The sequence below is a fragment of the Ipomoea nil genome, unplaced genomic scaffold (genome assembly GCF_001879475.1).
Source record: "Ipomoea nil cultivar Tokyo-kokei standard unplaced genomic scaffold, Asagao_1.1 scaffold0813, whole genome shotgun sequence".
In the NCBI taxonomy this organism is placed as follows: Eukaryota; Viridiplantae; Streptophyta; class Magnoliopsida; order Solanales; family Convolvulaceae; genus Ipomoea; species Ipomoea nil.
In genome coordinates this window covers 404,393-424,878 of record NW_017617241.1, presented here as the reverse complement: position 1 = coordinate 424,878, position 20,486 = coordinate 404,393, and the positions used below count along the sequence as shown (strand labels likewise).

General features: G+C 35.4%; 4 protein-coding genes across 5 annotated transcripts; 3 read left to right on the top strand and 1 right to left on the bottom strand.

Moving 5' to 3' along the window:
* Positions 1–4,011: 4,011 nt before the first annotated feature.
* LOC109178030 lies at positions 4,012–4,890 on the top strand. The gene has a single exon (XM_019327528.1). The coding sequence runs from the start codon at positions 4,012–4,014 to the stop codon at positions 4,888–4,890; it is 879 nt and encodes a 292-aa protein (XP_019183073.1).
* A 1,658-nt stretch (positions 4,891–6,548) lies between these two features.
* Positions 6,549–12,110, top strand: LOC109178350 (phosphoglucan phosphatase LSF1, chloroplastic). Of its 2 annotated transcripts, XM_019327999.1 has the most exons (11): positions 6,549–7,161; positions 7,333–7,430; positions 7,534–7,993; positions 8,226–8,297; positions 8,600–8,721; positions 9,064–9,279; positions 10,315–10,420; positions 10,625–10,737; positions 11,233–11,377; positions 11,625–11,791; positions 11,851–12,110. In XM_019327999.1, exons 1-10 carry the CDS (start codon positions 6,838–6,840, stop codon positions 11,742–11,744), a joined length of 1,776 nt encoding a protein of 591 aa, XP_019183544.1. In that variant the 5' UTR covers positions 6,549–6,837; the 3' UTR covers positions 11,745–11,791; positions 11,851–12,110. The 2 variants fall into 2 exon arrangements, with proteins under 2 accessions (XP_019183544.1, XP_019183543.1); XM_019327998.1 differs by having other exon boundaries at positions 11,625–12,110.
* A 499-nt stretch (positions 12,111–12,609) lies between these two features.
* On the bottom strand, positions 12,610–16,704 carry LOC109178348 (protease Do-like 1, chloroplastic). Its single transcript, XM_019327996.1, has 8 exons — positions 16,249–16,704; positions 15,482–15,604; positions 14,775–14,946; positions 14,285–14,322; positions 13,996–14,194; positions 13,361–13,513; positions 13,020–13,154; positions 12,610–12,908 (listed from the first exon to the last, which is right to left on the bottom strand). Exons 1-8 carry the CDS (start codon positions 16,635–16,637, stop codon positions 12,831–12,833), a joined length of 1,287 nt encoding a protein of 428 aa, XP_019183541.1. The 5' UTR covers positions 16,638–16,704; the 3' UTR covers positions 12,610–12,830.
* A 1,426-nt stretch (positions 16,705–18,130) lies between these two features.
* LOC109178320 (GDSL esterase/lipase At5g14450-like) lies at positions 18,131–20,180 on the top strand. Its single transcript, XM_019327951.1, has 4 exons — positions 18,131–18,416; positions 18,498–18,692; positions 18,780–18,952; positions 19,383–20,180. Exons 1-4 carry the CDS (start codon positions 18,155–18,157, stop codon positions 19,866–19,868), a joined length of 1,116 nt encoding a protein of 371 aa, XP_019183496.1. The 5' UTR covers positions 18,131–18,154; the 3' UTR covers positions 19,869–20,180.
* Positions 20,181–20,486: the final 306 nt, after the last annotated feature.

Below are 20,486 nucleotides of genomic sequence, written 5' to 3'. Positions count from 1 at the left end.
ATAACGAGGGTAATACAGACTTCACTCAGAGCGTCTTTTTCGTAAAGTACATAACAAATGTAGACTTATGTTTATGCAATGAAACTTTTAAAGCATCTTCATCAATTGAGGTTTTTTACTGCCATGTAGGATAGAGAGAGGGAAAAAAATGTCATGGGTATTTCGCGCCTAATGTGTACTTGTAGTAGTCTATTTTACTGTTTTTCCATTCAATGAGCTCCACAAAAACATAATATTGAATGAGCAAATACTAATTTTGATCTCACGAGTATTAGCAAAATGACAATTTTGGTCCACATGTTTAATTCGAGTTAATTACCTATTTGATCCATCGACTATGAGTATTTCACCAATTTGGTCCTCGACTTTTAAAATTTCTCAATTTAGTCCCCGACTATGTTTTTTTATTCGAAATGGTCATAACCGTTAGACGTCCGTTAACTCGGGACCAAATTGATAATTTTGCTATAATCAAGGGACCATTTCATTAATTAACTTTCCGAAAAAATAGTGCATATGATGACCGATAGATAAAATTTTAATTAACCGTTCAGTTAATTTAATTAACAGATAATTTTAAACCGAATTAATCATTAACCAAAATTTTACAAATCGTTTAACTAACAATTGAACCAAAACTTTTCAGTTAAAGAACAATCAACTAAAATTCTTCGATTTGATTAATTAGACAAATTTTAACCAAAGTTTACATACCCTGACAATTCCATCCTACCCAATGCTAGGGGAATTGTAGTCCGGGCATCAGACAAAACGGGAAACCTTAAAAAAAGGTCAGTCAATATCTTGACGCGGTCCGTTGCTCCTTACAAATTGTAAACATCTCTGCATATGAAAGCAATCATTTTGACTCCACTTATTTTGGTCAGTAGCTTACAGCCGAACCCCCTGGTCTGCAAATTCGCAACATGTGAACCGCGCCAGCTTCTAGAAGACGACAATGGCGGCCTTCGAGAATCACATATTATATTGTTAAGCGAACTACAGGTAATAATATCCAAAAATTACGCAATATATTGTCAATGAATTATCATCATTTTATTATTTTAAGCACCAATGTTTGGAAGCACCAATCACATGTTTCCTTGCCTCGTTTTCTATAATATATTATTATTTAATTGACTAATTAAGTTAATATATATATTAAACAAAAGTTGAAATCCGTTACTGGAAATTGTTTTTAAATGCAGCTGATATGATAGGTACCAATTACCATGATCAACATCCATCAATTCAAGAAAAACATAGCTCGTTGTGCGTATCAACATTTAGCTATGTCAATTGAGTCATTTAGTTACTGTAATTTATATCATTTTAAATGCCCTGTCGGGTCAAGATGATGAGTTTTTGAAGTTGTGAATTCAACCTTTTTGGAGAAGAAGAAAAACATAGCTTGGGACAATCCAAATCAAATTAATTGGATAATTATATTGTTTATAATAAATTTATAAGATCGATTCTAGGTGAGTGCTATTTATTGAGCATTTTGATTTGAGCGGTTATGAATAATTTAGACTGGTTACGTTCTTGTGATCATTTGCTAGGGTCACATTGTGAGTTTCATTCAAAATGCATATCTGGATAGTGATCCGCCTCAAAAGAATTAACCGAGTAGATGGAGCATGAAATCAATTGAACAAATCGTATAATTAACATTTTTCTTGTGTGGTTCTCAAACCTTTATCACATATTTAAACCACTCAAACATCTTTCATCCAAACTAATACGATTTGGTAATACATCTACATTGTTACTTGACCAACCATTTGTAAATATTAAGAAAATGTAGCCATTACTTTCATCTTCAACCCTCAAATCTCAATCCATTGCATGTTCCCACCTCAAAAAGTTGATTTTTTTGGGCCAGTTATTATATTTATTGGTAAGTAGAGATAAAGATAATGACATTGAAGGTTTGGGTCAAAAAATGAGTTATTTTGGTGAGTTTTCAATGTCAATAATAAATAATTAAATTGACGTATTGTCAATGACCTTATAGTCTAGTGTCACGAAGTAACTCTCAAATGAGAAGTCATGAGTTTAATTCTTAATAGGGGCAGCGTTAACTCTTTGTGCTTTAGTAGATTTAGTATATTACATTGAAAGTAATAACAGAGTCAATAGTATTAAAAAAAAAAACCTAAAAATATATGATAAAACAAAACTAATTAAATAAAGATGGTGTAAAATCAAATTGATATTCTGTTTCCATTCACTTGGTCATTTCTTTTAGACATTAATGGGCGTTTGGTGGGAGGGAATTTAAACTTCATACCCACTTAATTCCAAGGCCACTAAATTTTTTAGTTCGGTTGGGAGGAATTGCAATTTCATTGAATTGCAATTCCTTCATTTTCATGGAATTAAAATCCCATGCCCCCTTGGGATTTTAATTCCATAGATTTTAAGAAGAAGAAAAGATAATGGTGAGACAAAATTATCTTTCTTTTTTTTTTTTTTTAAACCTAAAATTAATGCTTGACAACAACAATGGACATTTTGGACTTTATACTACTTATTCATTTTCAATTCCCATTGATAGTGTTAATTGCCATGTAATGCGGTAATTGAATAAACACGAGACCAATTAAAGTAAATAAATAACTCTTATTGATCCCAGTGAAGGCCCTAAGTACAATCTACTTGGTTGTTCTGAGTACCGACTGGATGCGGTCGGGATTCTCTAACAACAACCTATCGTTCGTCCAAAAGTCCCCCACACTGTTGCTATCGCGGGTATTTATAGCCGCGGAGCCGGAGACACAAATCCGGCCGTCCGGCATGCTTCCCACGTAGCAACCACGTGTCACCTCCCCGGGTGCCCTGCCTGTCAACGCATGGAACTGCCACGTGTCCCTCGTCAGCTCTCACGCTAAAGGGCTTCCGCTCGGTGGTCGACACTGCCACTTGGGTAACTCCCGATCGGACCCCGACCGGGTTCTTCACATGAAACCCCGACTGCAAAGACAAGAAGAAAAGGACGAAGACACACCGGTCGGGGTATTCCCTACCACCCATGTATATCAAATATTGAAATTGAAATTTCTCAATAATTTTATTTATATAAACCAAATGAAATTTAAATTTCACTTTATTCCCAGTAATTCATTTTTTATAGAATTATAATTTATTTTTCACGTAATTTTCTCCCTCCAACTAAACGGCACCGTAAATTGATCTTTTTTTTGGAGGGAAAATAACTATGCCCTCAATAATATTAGCAGAGGGACACATGGAGAAGCACTAGGTACAAATGTCAACAATGGCTGACTAAATTTACGCCATCTGGGCATAAAACGCGGGACTTTAGCAACCACTAGGTTCTAGAAGCCAACGTGTAAACCCGCACGAGTCGTATGCAACAAGTAAAAACTACAAAGCGAGGACACTCTTAGCGGCCGTTTGGTTCACGGAATGTTAGATTACCTTAGGGAATGTAAAATTATCTTAGGGAATGTTAGATTACTGGGAATGTTAGATTCTCGTGTTTGGTTAAAATTGAGGTATGTAATATTATCATGTTTGGTTTAGGGTTATCTTTATATATATATCCTTAACATATTTTCATATATTTTAATAAATTTAATCATTAAATTAAATAAATAAGATAACGGTATCATATTAATAATTAATAATAATAATAATAAGCTAACATAAAATATATATCTTTAAATAATTAGAATTAAAATGACAAAATTCATAAATATGCAAGGTTATCTTACATTACCTAACAAAATGAAGGGAATCACATTCCCTTCAAAATCCTATGTGGAGGGAATGTTACATTCCCTGGGAATGTTATATTCCCTCAGAGAAAATGAACCAAACATAGGAATGTAAGCTCGGGAATGTCACATTCCCTTGGTTATATAATATAACCTGAACCAAACGCCCTCTTAGTGGCCACCTAACTAAGCTATTACGTCAGGGTTACGCTTGTAATATACGCGGATTATATATAGACACCTCAATCGTCAGACTTGGTACTCGCATATGGATCTCCAAAATTACCAACAAAAAATGCAGAAAATCGAGGAATACTGCCCCAGTTTCAGCAGCTACTCGTCAGATAGATTAGCCGAGATCGCCGCTAGAACGGTAGATGAATTTAAGCGAGAGAGTTCTGTGCCTGTTGAATTTATCGCGGAGGAGGCCGATGACGAGGAGGATTTTGAGTTCTCTTTGGTTCCGGAACATTCAGAAGCTTTCGCCGATGAGTGCTTTTATGACGGTCAAATTGGTTCCGTTTTCCCCGTTTTCAACCGCAAGCTTTTGTTAGATGCGGAGCAGGATCAAGGAGATGAAGGTAAGGAGGAGGAATTGTGTGATCGTGATGTGGATAGTTCGATTCGGATTCCGCTGAGGGATTTGTTCCTACAAGGGAAGGAAGATAATGATCTCGAACCGCAGTCGTCGTCATCGTCATCTGAAGTCGATGAGTTGGAGAGTTTGCCGCCGGGAACGTACTGCGTGTGGCGTCCGAAAAGGAACGAGAACGAATCGTTTCCGACTGAATGTAAGAAGAGTAGCTCTACAGGATCGTCATCGAAGCGATGGAAGCTTCGCGATTTGTTGCGCCGGATGAACAGTGACGTCAATGACAGTTACGTATTTTTGACTCCAAAAAAGGAAGAAAACTCGAAATCCAAGGAATCCGGCTTGGTATTGAAGGTCACCGGGAAAACAAAGGTGAAGAAGGATAAGGAGGCAGCACCGTCGTCGATGGCCGCTCACGAGGCGTTTTACTTGCGCAATAAAGCGGCCAAGGAAGGTGAGAAACGGAAATCGTATCTACCGTACCGGCGAGACTTGGTAGGCTTCTTTGCTAACGCCAACGCTGGGGGATTTGTGAAAGAGTTTCCATTCCATTAAACCCTCTAATCACCCGCAAATTCAGATCTCATAAGCCATAACATTATTGTAAAGTTTATTTCTAATTTTTAAATATTAACTTTCTTCATTATTATATTATAGTGAAAAGAACATGTGATAATATATCATATATAATTATATATACACCATATATGTTATATACGGAGTATATAAAGATTTTGGTACTATATGTATTGTAAAATTTAAATATACATAATTTTCTTCAACTTGCTTTTCTTCGTTTCTATCGCCAAGCCATATAATGACGAAGTGGTTAAGCTTTCAGGCGCCGAATAATGTGATCAGAAAGGTGACAACTGACAATAGTCATGCCACCCAGACGGGTTGCCATTTAGTAGCCTACACTGCTGATCAGGTCCACTTAATCACTGTACTTGTCTAGTTTTTTAATAACACGTTTCCTGTTCTGCGGTGCCTAATTCATTATTTATCTGTAATGTTCTTATTTAATATTATTTTTTTTTAATACGGTATTAAACTTTTAACTGAAAAAGGTTGTAGCCTTTTTAGAATATGGGCATACGTCCATGCATAATGGGTCATAATGAAGCCCATGTTATGTTTCTTTACGATGTCGTTAAGAGTTTGCCTATTCATTTAGAGTTGATGTGTATTCTATTAAGAGCTTATGGTCCTGTTTGGTAAAAATGGCTGTTAGCTGATAGTTGTTTGGTATAATTTTTTTTCTCAAAAAGTTAATTGAGTAACTTTTTGAATTTTAGCCTTTTGGATTTGCAAAAAGCTAATTAACCAAATATTTATATTGGTATTTTAACAAAATCAAATCCTTTATATAATAAAGCTATATGGTTTGGGAAATAATTAATTTTACAATTAATGCCACAACATCTTTTATTATTAAAAAAAAAACACATTAAATAGCTATATATTATATAATCAAATAAAAAATATACTTTTGAAAAATAAAATAGCTATATATTATATAATCATATAAAAAATGTGTTCAATTAGAGTTTAAATTTACACATACAAAATTTGAAATTTACTTTCCAAATGTAATTATCTTAGTTATTATTCGTATTGTGAAAATTATAATATAGATGAAATACAATTAAGAATAAATCAATGTAATTATGTAAATTCTCTCTATAAGTTTATTGGAATATGCACATAATTAGAGATTATATTAATCATACAAAATTATAATTATAATTATAATTATAATTTTTAATTATAATTTTGTATTCTATAAAAATAATAAATACTTGACCAATGAAAGCTCAAAAATATTATTATATTAAATAATTTAAAATATTTTAATTTTTCTATTTTTTATTTATATTTATAATAACATTTTTCCCCTGCATCGCGCGGGTGAATTACTAGTAATTAATAGTGATTAAATAAGTCAAAATTAACCTATAAACCAATTTTTTACCAAACAGGACCTATGTGTATTATACTAAGAGTTTATGTGTATTATGTATTATGTTTATTATATTATAATTTTATATGTATTTTATTATACAATTTTATACATTTGAAATATAATTTTCTTTTAAAAGCTAGTGATAAAAAAGGGAAGTAGAATTAAAAAAAAAAAAAAATACAAAACGATGTCGTTTGGTCAGGACTAACAATACATTATGCCCTGCACGATATAATTTGCCGAAAAAGAAGAGAAAATATCTCATGAGATTAACGGTCTGAGGATCCGGTGCATATGGGCAAAGTCCCCTTGAATACACGGACAAAGCTCACATGGCCAGTGGTGTCTTAGCTCCACTTTACGGCGGTTCTTCCTCAATTATCTTCTAATAACCGCCATCACATGCGTCCAAGCTCCAAGAATCAGCTCGAATCTCACTGCATCATTTCCATTCGGATTAAAATAATCTAAATAGAATCATTTCAATGATATTTGGTTTTTTTTGATCGTGAGAGCTAAGTAAAATCACATTCATAATGTGTTCGCTACAAATTCCAAGTTTCAGAGGCTTTGATCACTCTCCTTTCAACGGGAGCTTCTCTTCTTCGACGAAGAGGTTAGGAAAAATTGAGAGTTGTTCGTCCTTTTGGGGTAAGGAATTGTGTTTGAGCAATGAACTGGCGGTTGATAAGCGGTTGCCACGCCGAAGGATTTCTAGGGTTATCGCGATGTCTGCTTCGAATGTTTCGTCTTTCAAGATGAATTTGAACGAGTACATGGTCGTACTGGAGAAGCCGCTCGGCATTCGCTTCGCCCTCTCCGTTGACGGAAAGATTTTCGTTCATGCTCTCAAGAAGGGGGTAAGTCTTCTCAATTTTATAGTGGCTTCATAGCCAAATCTCTAGTAGTGTATATATTTACTTACATTTGAGTATGCTCTTTTATGAATGTATTGGTTTTTTACTTCTGTTAATTTCACATTACCAACTTGGTAGTCTGTATTGTCCCTACTTAGTCGAAGTACTTTGCAGGGAAATGCTGAAAAGTCGAGAATAGTTATGGTGGGTGATACTCTGAAAAAGGCGGGTGAATCTAGTCTTACTGAGATCAAGGACTTTGGTGATATAGAGTATGCGATACTATATTTTCTTTGTCAAGAAATAATATCACATACAAAAGTCTCTTCAGTTGGCAATCCAATAAGTGGATGTTTCTTGTGATGGTTTCTGTAGGAAGTTGATGCAAGATAACTCAGGATCCTGTAGCCTTGTTCTTGAAAGACCTTTCTCCCCATTTCCTATCCACCAGTTGTATCTTATGGATGATGTTGATATTCTTTTCAATAGAGGTCGTGTTCCTGTAGTCACTTGGAACAAGAATTTGCTTTCCTCAAACTTAAGAACGTCGTGTGAGAGCAGTGGGAATTCTGGATTTGCCTCATTTTCACCTAAATTTCTTACTTCCCAAGGATGGAAAGTTTTGGATAGTCAAAATGAAATCAGAGAGCAAAATGCACTGAACAATACCCCTCCGATACCGTTTAGTCCGCTTGTGAATATCTTCTGTGAGAGCAACACAGGAGATGCTGAATGGGCTCATGGGAGTTTTCCATTAGAAGAATACATAAAGGCGTTGGACCGATCAAAGGGGGAGCTATACTACAATCATGCTCTTGGTATGAGATATAGCAAGGTATGATATTGAGCACCCCTGCATATTTCAATTGTTAATCTTTTGAAGTTGTATAAAATGTTTTCTTGAGCTGAATTCATTTGCGATATGATTTCTTTCCAAATATTTTTTAAATGTTAATTACTGTAACATCAATTTCAAAATTTCATCCTTAATTTGTTAAAATGAACCCTCTTGTTATGCCTTCTTTTGATACTTCTTCACTTTGTTACTTGCAAATGTGCTGTGTCAGATCACAGAACAAATATATGTTGGATCATGCATACAAAGGGAAGCCGATGTTGAGATGCTGTCTAATGTTGTGGTGAGAACTGTTGACATTCTGATTTAAGGGGTCTTCTTTGTTTCTTCTTTTTAACTATTATATAAAAATAATACATTTTAAATGTCTATTGTTTTGGTGTGTATATACAATTTCACTTTTATCCATATGTTCACAGAAGTGATTTCCATTAGTTTTGATGGTGCCCATCATAGCCAGGGAAGTATAATATAGATAATTAGATATACACAAATATAAGATTTGAGTCTGTGGTGTGTTCATTTCTGGATTTAGTTGTTTTTCGTTCAGTTACTTGTGTATAATCCAGGGAATGTCTGCATCAGGGGATCAATGCTGTGCTGAACTTTCAGGGTGGAATTGAGGCAGAAAATTGGGGAATCAATTCAAAAGAAATTAATGAATCATGCCAAAAGTTTAATATCCTTATGATCAACTATCCCATAAGGTATCAACGACTTCATGGTCAATTTTGCTCTCCATTCTACTCCCCCATGAAATATGATGTAGACTACTACTGGGACCTATTAGTTGGTTACTCTGATATAAAGGAACATCTAGACCATATGGAGTAGTACCATTCACTGCCTATTCTTTTGATACATGAAATGCTTTATTTCATCATATGATAATGGATGACTAACATCTCCTTTATAGTATGTATAGTTTCAACAAGTAATGGATGAGAAGTTACAAGTTACAACTCAATTTTATAGTATTACATTTCTTTATTGGTCAATATAGCAGATGGTAAAGGAAAGTCGTTGATCAGGATCCATTTCTTCTGCAGGGAGGGAGATTCTTTTGACATGAGGAAGAAACTACCATTTTGCGTTGGCCTACTTCTTCGCTTGTTGAAAAAGAACCATCGTGTTTATGTCACCTGCACCAATGGTTTTGATCGATCTCCCGCTTGTGTGATTGCATACCTTCATTGGATGACAGATACTTCCCTTCATGCTGCCTACAATTTTGTCACTGGCTTGCATTCATGCAAGCCTGACAGGTTATTCTCATCAACTTATACTCTTCTTCTTTTTAATTTAATTTGATTTTTTTTTTTTGGGGATAAGGGTCAATAGGCCCTTCAACTATAAGCCAAAGTGCAATTAGCCCCCTAAATAAAAACAAGCTCCAACTAGACACTTTAACTTCTCATTTTTATGCACTTAAGTTAATTAACAGGTTACCTCTAAGTAATCGGTAAATTTTCTTTCTTAAATTAAAAAAATTAATTAAAATTAAAAAAATATTTTTATAATTTAGATAAAATAATTAAATTAGAAAAAAAAACCTCCAGTGGCTTCCCCATCCAACTGGATGGAGAAGCTTGCCTGGCTTCTCCGTTCAGTTGGACAGAGACGCCGGCAATATGTTTTTTTTTTTCAAGTTTATTTTTATTTATTTTTTTTAAATTCAATTTTATTTGCTATTACCTTGAGTTTACCTGCAAAATAATCTAATTGCATAAATTTAAGAAGTTATTGGCTAAATTGCATAAAAGTGAAGAGATCTCTAATTGAAACTTTTCTTAATTTAGGGGGCTAATTGCACTTTGGCTTATAGTTGAAGGACCTATTGACCCTTTAAAAAAAAAAAAAAAAAAAGAACTCTTAAAATGTGTGTGCATGTGTGAATGTGTTTTCTTTTTAATGCACAAGTAGTGGTTATTAAAGAATGGTTGACTAATCTATGAGGATTTTTGCAGTTGTTATGTGTGATGCGTCAATGACAAATAACAAAATTGTAGAACTTTTCTAGGATTTAATCTCAAGAAATTTTCGGCATTTGAGATTACTACTGATGCACATTTGACCTTTTGCTTAATTTTTTTTAGCTTATATTCAACTTGCTTTTACTATTAGTTTTCTCCTTTAAGAGGGATTGCTAACAGCCAATGTAAAGTAATAAATTTCTGTGATATTTTGTGTATAGTATAAGGTTTCATAATTTTAAAAGAAATAATAATAATAATAATAATAATAATAATAATAATAATAATAATAATAATAATAATAATAATAATAATAATAATGTGCAGGCCAGCCATTGCATGGGGAACATGGGATCTGATAGCTATGGTGGAAAATGGTAGACACGATGGACCTGCAACACATGCAGTTACCTTTGTGTGGAATGGACCTGAGGTAAATCAGCTCAGTGCTTATTTATTCCATTAATAATTATGCTAAAAACCCGAAAATTAGTGAGAACGTTTATGCAATTTGTGAAATATCTTTTCTTCTTGCCTTCTTGGTAGGGTTGGCACTTGTGCTGTTCTTCTTTATCATGTACATGTGCTGAATATGTTATCTCCTCAACAGTGAAGATATTGTCATTTTTTATGACAGGGAGATAATGTCTTCTTGGTTGGGGATTTTACGGGGAACTGGAAAGAACCGATTAGAGCAGTCCACAAAACTGGCCCTAGATTTGAGGCTGAAGTTAGACTCTCACAGGGAAAGTAAGTTGTGTTTTTCTTTCTCTTAAGAATATTGATAGATTCTCTTAAGAACATTGGGTTTCAAGCTTCTAAATGTGTGGATGGAACTCTACAAGTGCCAAGTCTGGGTTTCCCTTGTTTAGTATACAGATCTTTTGACATGTGAAAAAGGGATGAATGTCAAATGCAAGCATTTGGGATTTTCCTGGTCTGTTCCATGATCAGTTTTGGCATAGATCTTTGAACCAAACCATCATTTTGCATTGAGTGCATTTTAGTCATTTGTATTACCAAATTGCAGAAAATGCCTCTTAACTTGAATTTCGCAGTACTAGTCGTCATTGGTATTGCATTCATTTGGCAGTTTTATTACCTGATATTCATATTTGTTATTTTCAAATCTTTTAGTACTGAATGTCATTGGTAGAATTTGTTTATGCTCTCTATCCTTTTCTTCTACATGTCTTGCTGGCATTAGTTTTTACAACTTAGAAAATTGTTATCTTTGTATACTAGGTACTACTATAAGTACATTATAAATGGACAATGGAGACATTCGACAGATTCAGCGACTGAAAGGGATGAGAGAGGCAATACTAATAATGTGATTGTGGTGGGTGATATTGCCAGTGTGAGGCCTTCTATGCAACAGCAGACGAAGGTTAGTTCAATCTTTTGCCCTCTGCTTCAGTAAACGTACAGAATAGATAATATATGCTATCATCTTACCAAATTGAGATCCAAACTAATACATTTGATACCAATAATGAGCTCTTCCTATTATTTGTTCCCTCTTCCTTTTGTTTTTGGGAAAAGAGAGGGAGAACCCCCCTCCCCTGGGTGGATTATGAGCTATTGATATATTATTGCAATGGTTGCTTATATGTTCTTACTCTTATATGTACTAGGGTGCAAATATCATCAAGGTTATAGAGAGACCATTGACAGAAAACGAGCGCTTTATGCTTGCAAAAGCTGCTCGGTGTATTGCATTCTCTATTTGCCCTATAAGGCTAGCACCAAAATAGCGGACTATACTACTACAGCATTCTCATGAAGGCTAGTGGTAACCCAGGTCAGTGATGTGGTGTGAGATTGGCGTATTCAGAAGAATTATGAAGGCTAGTAACCCAGGTCAGTAATGTGTGCGAGATTGACATTCAGAGGAATCAGAATCGTGAGATCAACTCATAGATCAGTTTAAGATTTTGACGTTACCAAATTGAATAAATCAGCTATATGGCCATATGGGTAAATCAGCTATATGGGTTGACCAAACAGGTCAGCAACTCATTTGGTAGATATTAAGTAAGGGATAGCTGTTGACTGTTGTTATGAATAAAAACATTCTTAATAGAAAGTTATAAATGATATTAATTCTCACATATCTTATCTCCTTTGGTAGATATAAGTAAGGTATAGCTGTTGTTATGAATAAAAACCATCTTAATGGAAAGTTGTAAATGATTTTCCTCTGAAATAGAAAATACTTGCACCCAAATGTGTCTGTCAAAGAAACCACACACACACACACACACACACACACACACACACACACACACACACACACATATATATATATATATATATATATATATATATATATATGTCTCTGTGTGTTTCTTTGTATTACACACAACACATACTTAGTATGCATACATTATAATGCTTAATATGCACACACGCGTTTATTGGTTCTCATGGATTCATGAGAAAGTTGACTCTCATAGGAATTTCACCTCATATGTATGTATATGTATATATATATTGTTTGTGTATGTTATATATATCGCCACCTTAAGGTTTTGTTCTTTGCACCGGCAGTCTCCGTGCAAATGTATAATATTTGGAGCATCTACACATGTTTCATCCGTAAACAGTTTCTATCTACTGTTAGGTTTACAAATTTGCCCATTAATATTAACGAAGACATCAGGTCGAAAAATATATACCTGCAGTGTCCGATGGTAAAGGGGGCGGAACGAAAGTGTGTTGCCATACAGTATATTTTTTATGTACACAATTTAGATATCAAGAAACAATTAGTATAGGGAGATTTATTTTATAAATACAGCAAGTTTAACGTTACTCATCCAATTCAGCCTCCTAACCTCTTATGATTCATCAGGCTTTGGTTCCAGGATTACAGGAATCTTTTCCTTTTTGTCACCACGCAAGACTTCCACAATCACCTATTCATTAAAAAAATTAAAGAAAATAAATGGCGGTAAGCGCTTGCATTTATCCTGAACAAGCATTGGAAAAAAAAAAGAAAAAATTTTAATTTTGGGTTCTGCCCGAACCTTTTCACCCACTTTGCATTGGTCAAGAATTCTGTACAAATCAGTGCCATTAGAGACTTTTTTACCATTTACAGAAGTAATGATATCACCCAAAACAAGTCTGCCATAGGAATCGCGCTTAGTAGATTGAAGCCCCTGCAGAACACAGATTAAGTTAGTTGATTAGTCATCATCCAGGTGGCTAATCATGTACTACTCTTTTATCAAGGTACAATTGTACAAATGAGCATTAGACAAAAGTGTAATAAATCATTCTCTAAATACTTTATGAAACCGGAAGGATTGCAACAGTCAAATACAAAGCATTAGCCAGAGCAACTAGTAAGTAACATTGAACTTACTGCTTTCCCAGCTGGACCATTTGGAGGAGCATCCAAGACAAGCACCCCACTAACTCCAAGTTGCTCTACAGACTGATCTGGGGCAAATTTAATTCCCAGAATTGGTCTGGTGACTTTCCCAAACTTTACCAACTGATCAACAATGCCACTTACCTGCATTTAGTAATTTGGTCATTAACTATTTTATGTTATTTTATTCCCAAGTCCTCTGCTGCTCATGCCCTGAATAAGCGCACATGGGTACGGGGAACTCTATGCACAAAAGCCTATAAGCCTGTTTGGTAAATGGCTATTAGCTGTTAGCTAATTGGGTTAATTAGAGGATATAACTAGTTGATAACATTAGCTGATTGTAAAAAAGTGTTTGGTAAATTAGTTGATAGTTGTTTGATATATTTTTTTTTTCAAAAAGCTAATTGAAAAAGTTGCTTTGAGCAGCTTTTTGAATTTTAGCATTTTGGAGTTACATAAAGCTAATTAACCAAACACTGATTGATTTTTTAACCAAGTCAAACAATTAATAGTTGTCAAATAAGCCAAAATTTGTCAAATAATATGGAATTTCTTTTAACATGTAGAAGAATAGCTAGAATGTCTTTATGTTCGCATGAACTGTGAAGCACATAGGAACTCACTGTGTCAACTGGAATAGAAAATCCAACACCTGATGATGCACCTGAAGGGGAGTATATAGCTGTGTTTATTCCAATAAGGTTTCCTGAACTATCAAGAAGTGGCCCTCCACTATTCCCTGGGTTTATAGCAGCATCTGTCTGGATAACATCCTGTATTGGGCGGCCAGTTGCAGCAGAATTGATTTCTCTTCTGAGTCCACTACATTGGTTAAAATGGATTGCACTAAGTGACATACGAGCTAGGAATGATAAAATCATCTCAGGAACGAATTACAAATTTCTCATTTACCTGATGACACCAGTGGTGAGTGTATGATCAAGCCCAAACTGCAAAGGGAATGGGCGTGAGAATTCAATAATGTATCTTTCTAAGCAAAATTCATTAATGCCAACCCTATTCTAGGTAGATTTAATAGCTCAGAAGCAACAACCTTATTAGCTAAAGCTCATAGAGATTTCTACAGTGCTTAAAGAATTACTGCTTGCCCATGCTTCTAGACATCAGAGGGACAGGGACACACAGAAAACATGTTATGAATAACCTTCAATTAAGCAAACCTGGAAAAGCAGGTTTCTTATACCAGTACTCAAAAGTGAGATGCTATGAAGTAACAATCTTTCAGTAGAGTATGGAGAAGATGGGGAAAAAAAAAAGGAAATTAGTTATAGTTCAAGCAGCAAATCAAAACTTGGGATATTAATTGGCCAAAGAAAATAAGAAAACAAACAGGTGATGCCCATATGTGTACACAATATCTTGAAAGGTTGCCTTTGCTTACAGGATTCCCAATAGCGAATACTTTCTGACCAACAAGCAAGTCTGCAGATACACCAATTGGTATAGGTCTCAACTTGTCTTTGGGTGCATCAATGTGTAGTACAGCAACGTCTTTATCTTGGTCAAATCCAACAACTTTTGCATCATAAGTACTCTGATCAGATAGAGTGACCCTGAACAAAACAAGCAACCAAGCATGATATTAATTCCAGGATTCAGAGCTTGAAGAAGGTAAAAATTTAAGAAAACCAACTTGTCAAATGAAATCATATACCAACAAAAAGTTAGAATATAGGTGAACAAAAAGTTTGATCCACTCTTTCCCCCCTTTTCATGTTATTTCAAGTCTTTCTCTCAGTTAAATCTCCATGGATGCCATCCACAATATTCATTGTGAATTGAACCATTATTTGGTGGCTCACTTACTTGTGGCTGCTGTTTATTCTGATTTCGGTGCATTTATTACATAGATGAGCACCAGTGTTTCTTCCAAGGGAGCTCTTAGGTCCACATATTTCTACTTGGGTGCCAATTGAACCCAAGAGAGGCACAATATAAATTTGGTAGACTGCTACATGCATCATCTTAAGCATGGCAATTATCTAAAAGTTCTACTGTCAATGCATCAGCAAACAATTTATAAGCCGTCAATGGGCACAACAAAGAAAAGTCATAAACCTGAGGTCAGCATGCTATAAATTGACTAACCTGAGATCTGATGCACCGCGAATAACATGATAATTCGTGACAATGTTACCATCTCTATCCCACACAAAACCTGAACCAGAACCTTGAGGCACCTCAAACACATCCAATGTGAACACATCTTGCCTAAATATAAAAAAGAGCCAATAATCAACAGAAAGGTCAACCTAATCTGTTAGAAAAAATGGCCAGTATAGATTAATGAAACAGTTTATTTCCGGAGCACAGGCATCAGTAAGATAATGAACTAAAAAATTGACAAAAAAGTTGTGGTTCAGCTGTAATATGCCTACTCCACAGGCAAAGACGATGAAGCTTATTTCATTAATAAGAACAAATAGAAGATTACAAAATGATTAACAAAGTCCAAACACACTAGTTTCCAAAGCTTCTTATCATCGCACAATCTTTGAATGCTATTTACTACTACTCTAATATTATGAAGCATGATTTCAAGGGACATACTAACCACTAGCGTGGTAGTGATAAGCAGTAGAAATGTTATAATATAGCAAATTAACTCCTAACGTGCAATTTGATAGTGATTTAGTGATTAACAACAATAAGTATCCACTAACCAAGCTGATTTTGATTTGGTGTTTATAGAAAGAAATTCAAGGAACTAATTTAATTTCCAACAGAATCAAGTACGAAATAAGAGCTACATTCACAAAATCATATTCTAGAAACTACATAGCAATTTTGCTAATGAATCCTGATATTCTCGGAATCACGATCACCGGAGCCGCAATAAGCATATAGAAAATCACCTGGCAGCGAGATTAGTTATATAGACAACGGAAGGCGTATTCTCCTGAAAAAGCCGGACGGTAGCCAGCTCATCTGTCTGCAGCTTCCTCGGCGGAGTGACTACGAAGGCGGATGCAGCATCGACATCGGCAAGGAACAACGATAGAGACAAGACGGCGGAAGTGCAGGCCACGAAGATAGTATCCAAAAGCTTACTGGACGGCGAGTCCTCATCGGAGGAGCTACTTCGACATACAAAAACTGTAATGCTAGGGTTCCGGCGGGTAACTAGAGGCTTACTGAGCGAAAATCTGGAGCTGATCGAAGGCGAGGAGCGGGAAAAAGCTCGAGCTCGATTCACGGAGAAGAAAGAGGAAGACGAAATCAGCGAGTGCGAGCACGAAGCCATTTCCGAGGAAGCAACAGTTGACTGAGAGAGAGAAAATCGGAGGAACGAATAGAAATATAGAATTGGTTATATTTCCGGTTATGTATGATGTAAGCTGTCAACGTACTTCCTTGTAACGTGCGGTCGCGAGCATGGAGTTACGATGCGCCTTAAAATGATTTCTGGGCCCGCTTATTTCAGAAGCCCAATTTGTGGTCGTTGAGCCATGAATGGGATTGCTAGCTTCAGTATGAATGCTTTCAGATTCATTCTGCACCGTAGGATAGAATTCCTCTCCGTCAGATATAGAGACTTCTACACTAGTCCGTCGATGGGCCCACATCGTGATAACATTATTGGACCACGGACCTATCCATAATAAATATGAGTCGGGTTATAGAATACATACGGGAGACACAAGATATTATGTTTTAAGTTAACTTTTTTTAAAAAAATTTATTACGGAGTTTGTCATAATGCAAGTTTCATCATAGGTGCACTTAATACAAATATTTTGTGAATTTTTAAATTTTCTTGAGAATAATTATGATTCTTAATTTTAAGAATGAGTTATAAGAATTGCTATGTTATAATTATGAGCTACAATAGTTGGATTGTAAACATAAGTTTTACAATTTTGTGATTGTTGGTGTAAATTACTCTTGTTTGATAAGTAGTGAGTACACATGTTCTTGGTAGAAGACCAAGTTAGGATACAATAGGACTATGGTGGTTAGAGAGTTTTGATATATAATCTGGTGAGAAGGGATAATTATTCAAAAAATATATTTGCCGGTTAGGTAAAATTTTAGTTTTTTAGTTTTTTTTTTTCTTTTAATTATTTCGGTTGAGACATCATATGATCTATAGATGAGTTCATTTATGTTGGAATCCATAGAAGTTTTTGTCATGATTGTCAGAAATTATTAACAAGGTTATGTGTCCTTTAGAAAGTATTATATTCCTGAAGGGTCATGTCCTACATCTATATAAAGGATCCTAATCTTTCAATCTTAGAGGAAGCAATCATAAACTAATCCAAACCATTTTTCCTTCATTCTTTCTATTTTTCTTCAATATAATATAGAATTATTTTTCTATTTTTTTCCAGCTTAACAACATCAATTATTTACCATTGCGTGATATACAGGACTTTGATACATCATAATGGCAGATGACTTAGCCACCATCTTTGGCTTATGAGTTTCATGATTGCTAAACCTTGATCCATATATAAACGTACAACATAAGTAACATACTATAATTATTATAAATAAATAAATAAATAAATAACACATACAGTAAAAGAAAAAGAACATACTTGTTGAAATAATTCATGTTCTTTCTCGAAACTTGGGTGCGAAGGTAAGGAACAAAAAGGTTGTCCTTTTGCAAAATGAGGGAAAAAAAACAGAAGAAATCGATGGTGGTGGCATGCTATCAATCATGGGATTATATATATATATATATATATATATATATATATATATATACAACGCATATATACAAACTCAGAGAAATGAAGAGCTGAATCAGGCATGGAGATTTGGAAGAGAATATTGGTGTTTGAGATGATGCTGATGAGCCTTGGATTAATGGGCTGTTTGGTTAATGGAATTGGCGGTGGTCTTCCGCAGAGAAGATGTTGGTTCCCGGCGGTTTACAACTTCGGCGACTCCAATTCCGACACCGGAGGACGCTCAGCCGCGCTGGGAGAGGTGCGTCCTCCCAACGGTGAAACATTCTTCGGTAAACCTTCCGGCAGATACTGTGACGGCCGTCTCGTCATTGACTTCATTGGTAACCATTTCTTATCCCCACGTTCGAACCAAACAACTTTTTACAGTACAGTTTTTTACTTGTGACTATATATATATGCAGCTGAGAATTTAGGTTTGCCGTACTTAAATGCGTATCTTGACTCCATCGGCACCAGTTTCCGGCACGGCGCAAATTTTGCAACCGCCGGTTCGTCCATACTTCCCGGCGGCTACAGCCCATTTTTCCTGGATATTCAAATTTCTCAGTTCATCCAATTCAAGAAACGCACAATTGAGCTCTATAATAAGCTTGCTGGTAAACAGTTTTCCGATCTATTTCCCCAGCAAAATATAATGAAGAAATTTTTTGGTTAATAAACTCAACATTTTTCTGTGAGTGTAGGCACAAATCAAGTGTATAAAGACGTTCTTCCGAGACCAGAAGAGTTCTCCAAGTCACTTTACACATTCGACATTGGACAGAACGACCTCTCCCATGGTTTCCAGTACTCCAACGTATCACAAACCCTCCAATCCATCCCAAAAATTATGGACAAATTTTCCCAAGCTCTTTATGTAAGTCATTTTTACTCATATATTTTACATTATTACATATGTGAATCATCCCCTTAATTGCAATATAAATAAGATTTTGGATAAAGAGGAATTACTTATTACCACCACTATCTCAAATCAATAAAGATAATAGGTTGCTCCACCTAAGTATAACCTTGTGATTACTAAACAAACATTCTGACGTACAACATAGGGGCTGTCAATATAATAGCTTACTAACTAAGTTGTTTTACATTCATAACTGCCCTGACCGGCTCAAATCAAGAAGAAAGCAAATAGAGTAATAGACCCGTTCACTTAATTAAAAGTAACCTTGTAATTACTAAATTAACTGTCTGACCAATTTACCTACTTTAACCCTATAAATCAAGATTTTGATCCTTAACTCAATGCCCCTAATGCCAATAACTGGTTCCATACATTGTTTCAGCAACTATACGGAGAGGGTGCAAGGAACTTCTGGATACACAATACAGGTCCAATAGGGTGCCTGCCAATCAGCGTGGCGTACAACAAAGACAACCACAACAACGTAGACAAGAACGGCTGCGCGGCGACACATAACCGGGTGGCGCAGGAGTTCAACAGGCAGCTCAAGGCCCGCGTTCTGCAGCTGCGTGCGCAGCTCCAACAAGCCGTCTTCACCGTCGTCGACATGTACTCTGCTAAGTACGCCGTGGTTAGCAACGCCGGAAGCCATGGTTTCCAAGACCCATTCACTTTCTGCTGCTGTGGCAAGAATAAGAAGATGGCGAACGAGACGGTGTATGGCGATCCGTGTAGTGACCCCTCAAGGCATATTAGTTGGGATGGCGTGCACTACTCCGAGGCGGCAAACCTAATTCTCGCAAGATCTATTATGTACGGTGGTTCATTTTCTGACCCTCCACGTCCGGTTGCAGAGGCTTGTCGTTAGATCGAGCTGAGTATGCAATTGCAATGGCGGATCGGAATTATTGAACCAGGATTTAATTTTAAACCGGGTCTAGCTAATTATTGGGATTATTCAAAAAGCTAATTATTGGGATTTGGGATGGCATATCTTCACTGAATCACCGGTTTACCCCATACCATTTGATTTGATTAAGAATGTTGTCCGCAAGGCCTTTACATGTAAACTAGGGAAATCTTTTTTTTTTTTTTTAAACACCATAATAGCTTTTAAATTCGAGTTTTGGTTGGATGTTATATTATCCGTTATATATATATATATATATATTTTTAAAAAGTACACTTTTAATTCCTCAATTATTGTCTATAGTGTAAATTTTCTTCCGTTATATATCAATTTTATTAAGAAAAAACTCACTTAATTCACCTCAGTATTGTTAATTTCGTCTCTAAGTTAATACCTATAATTTAGACGTCAATAGAAAGTTGGTCCCTTGTTAAGTTTGACAAAGACTTAACTACAAAATAAAGTGATTGCATTTAAATTTTTAACCACTTTTTTATTTGATGGTTGAAATTTTTAATAATTTTCTGGCCACCATAGATCGGTGGTTGAAAAAAGTAAATAAATCATAAAATTTTG

Coding starts and splice junctions, on each gene's coding strand:
- LOC109178030 (XM_019327528.1), top strand. CDS start 4,012: ATGGATCTCCAAAATTACCAACAAAAAATGCAGAAAATCGAGGAATAC.
- LOC109178350 (XM_019327999.1), top strand. CDS start 6,838: ATGTGTTCGCTACAAATTCCAAGTTTCAGAGGCTTTGATCACTCTCCT. Junction 7,431..7,533: donor AAGGACTTTGGTGATATAGA/GTATGCGATACT, acceptor TGGTTTCTGTAG/GAAGTTGATGCAAGATAACT. Junction 9,280..10,314: donor CATTCATGCAAGCCTGACAG/GTTATTCTCATC, acceptor AATAATGTGCAG/GCCAGCCATTGCATGGGGAA.
- LOC109178348 (XM_019327996.1), bottom strand. CDS start 16,637: ATGGCTTCGTGCTCGCACTCGCTGATTTCGTCTTCCTCTTTCTTCTCC. Junction 14,195..14,284: donor CTCACCACTGGTGTCATCAG/GTAAATGAGAAA, acceptor TAACCAATGTAG/TGGACTCAGAAGAGAAATCA. Junction 13,155..13,360: donor ATGGTCCAGCTGGGAAAGCA/GTAAGTTCAATG, acceptor TGTGTTCTGCAG/GGGCTTCAATCTACTAAGCG.
- LOC109178320 (XM_019327951.1), top strand. CDS start 18,155: ATGGAGATTTGGAAGAGAATATTGGTGTTTGAGATGATGCTGATGAGC. Junction 18,417..18,497: donor TCTCGTCATTGACTTCATTG/GTAACCATTTCT, acceptor ATATATATGCAG/CTGAGAATTTAGGTTTGCCG. Junction 18,953..19,382: donor AATTTTCCCAAGCTCTTTAT/GTAAGTCATTTT, acceptor ACATTGTTTCAG/CAACTATACGGAGAGGGTGC.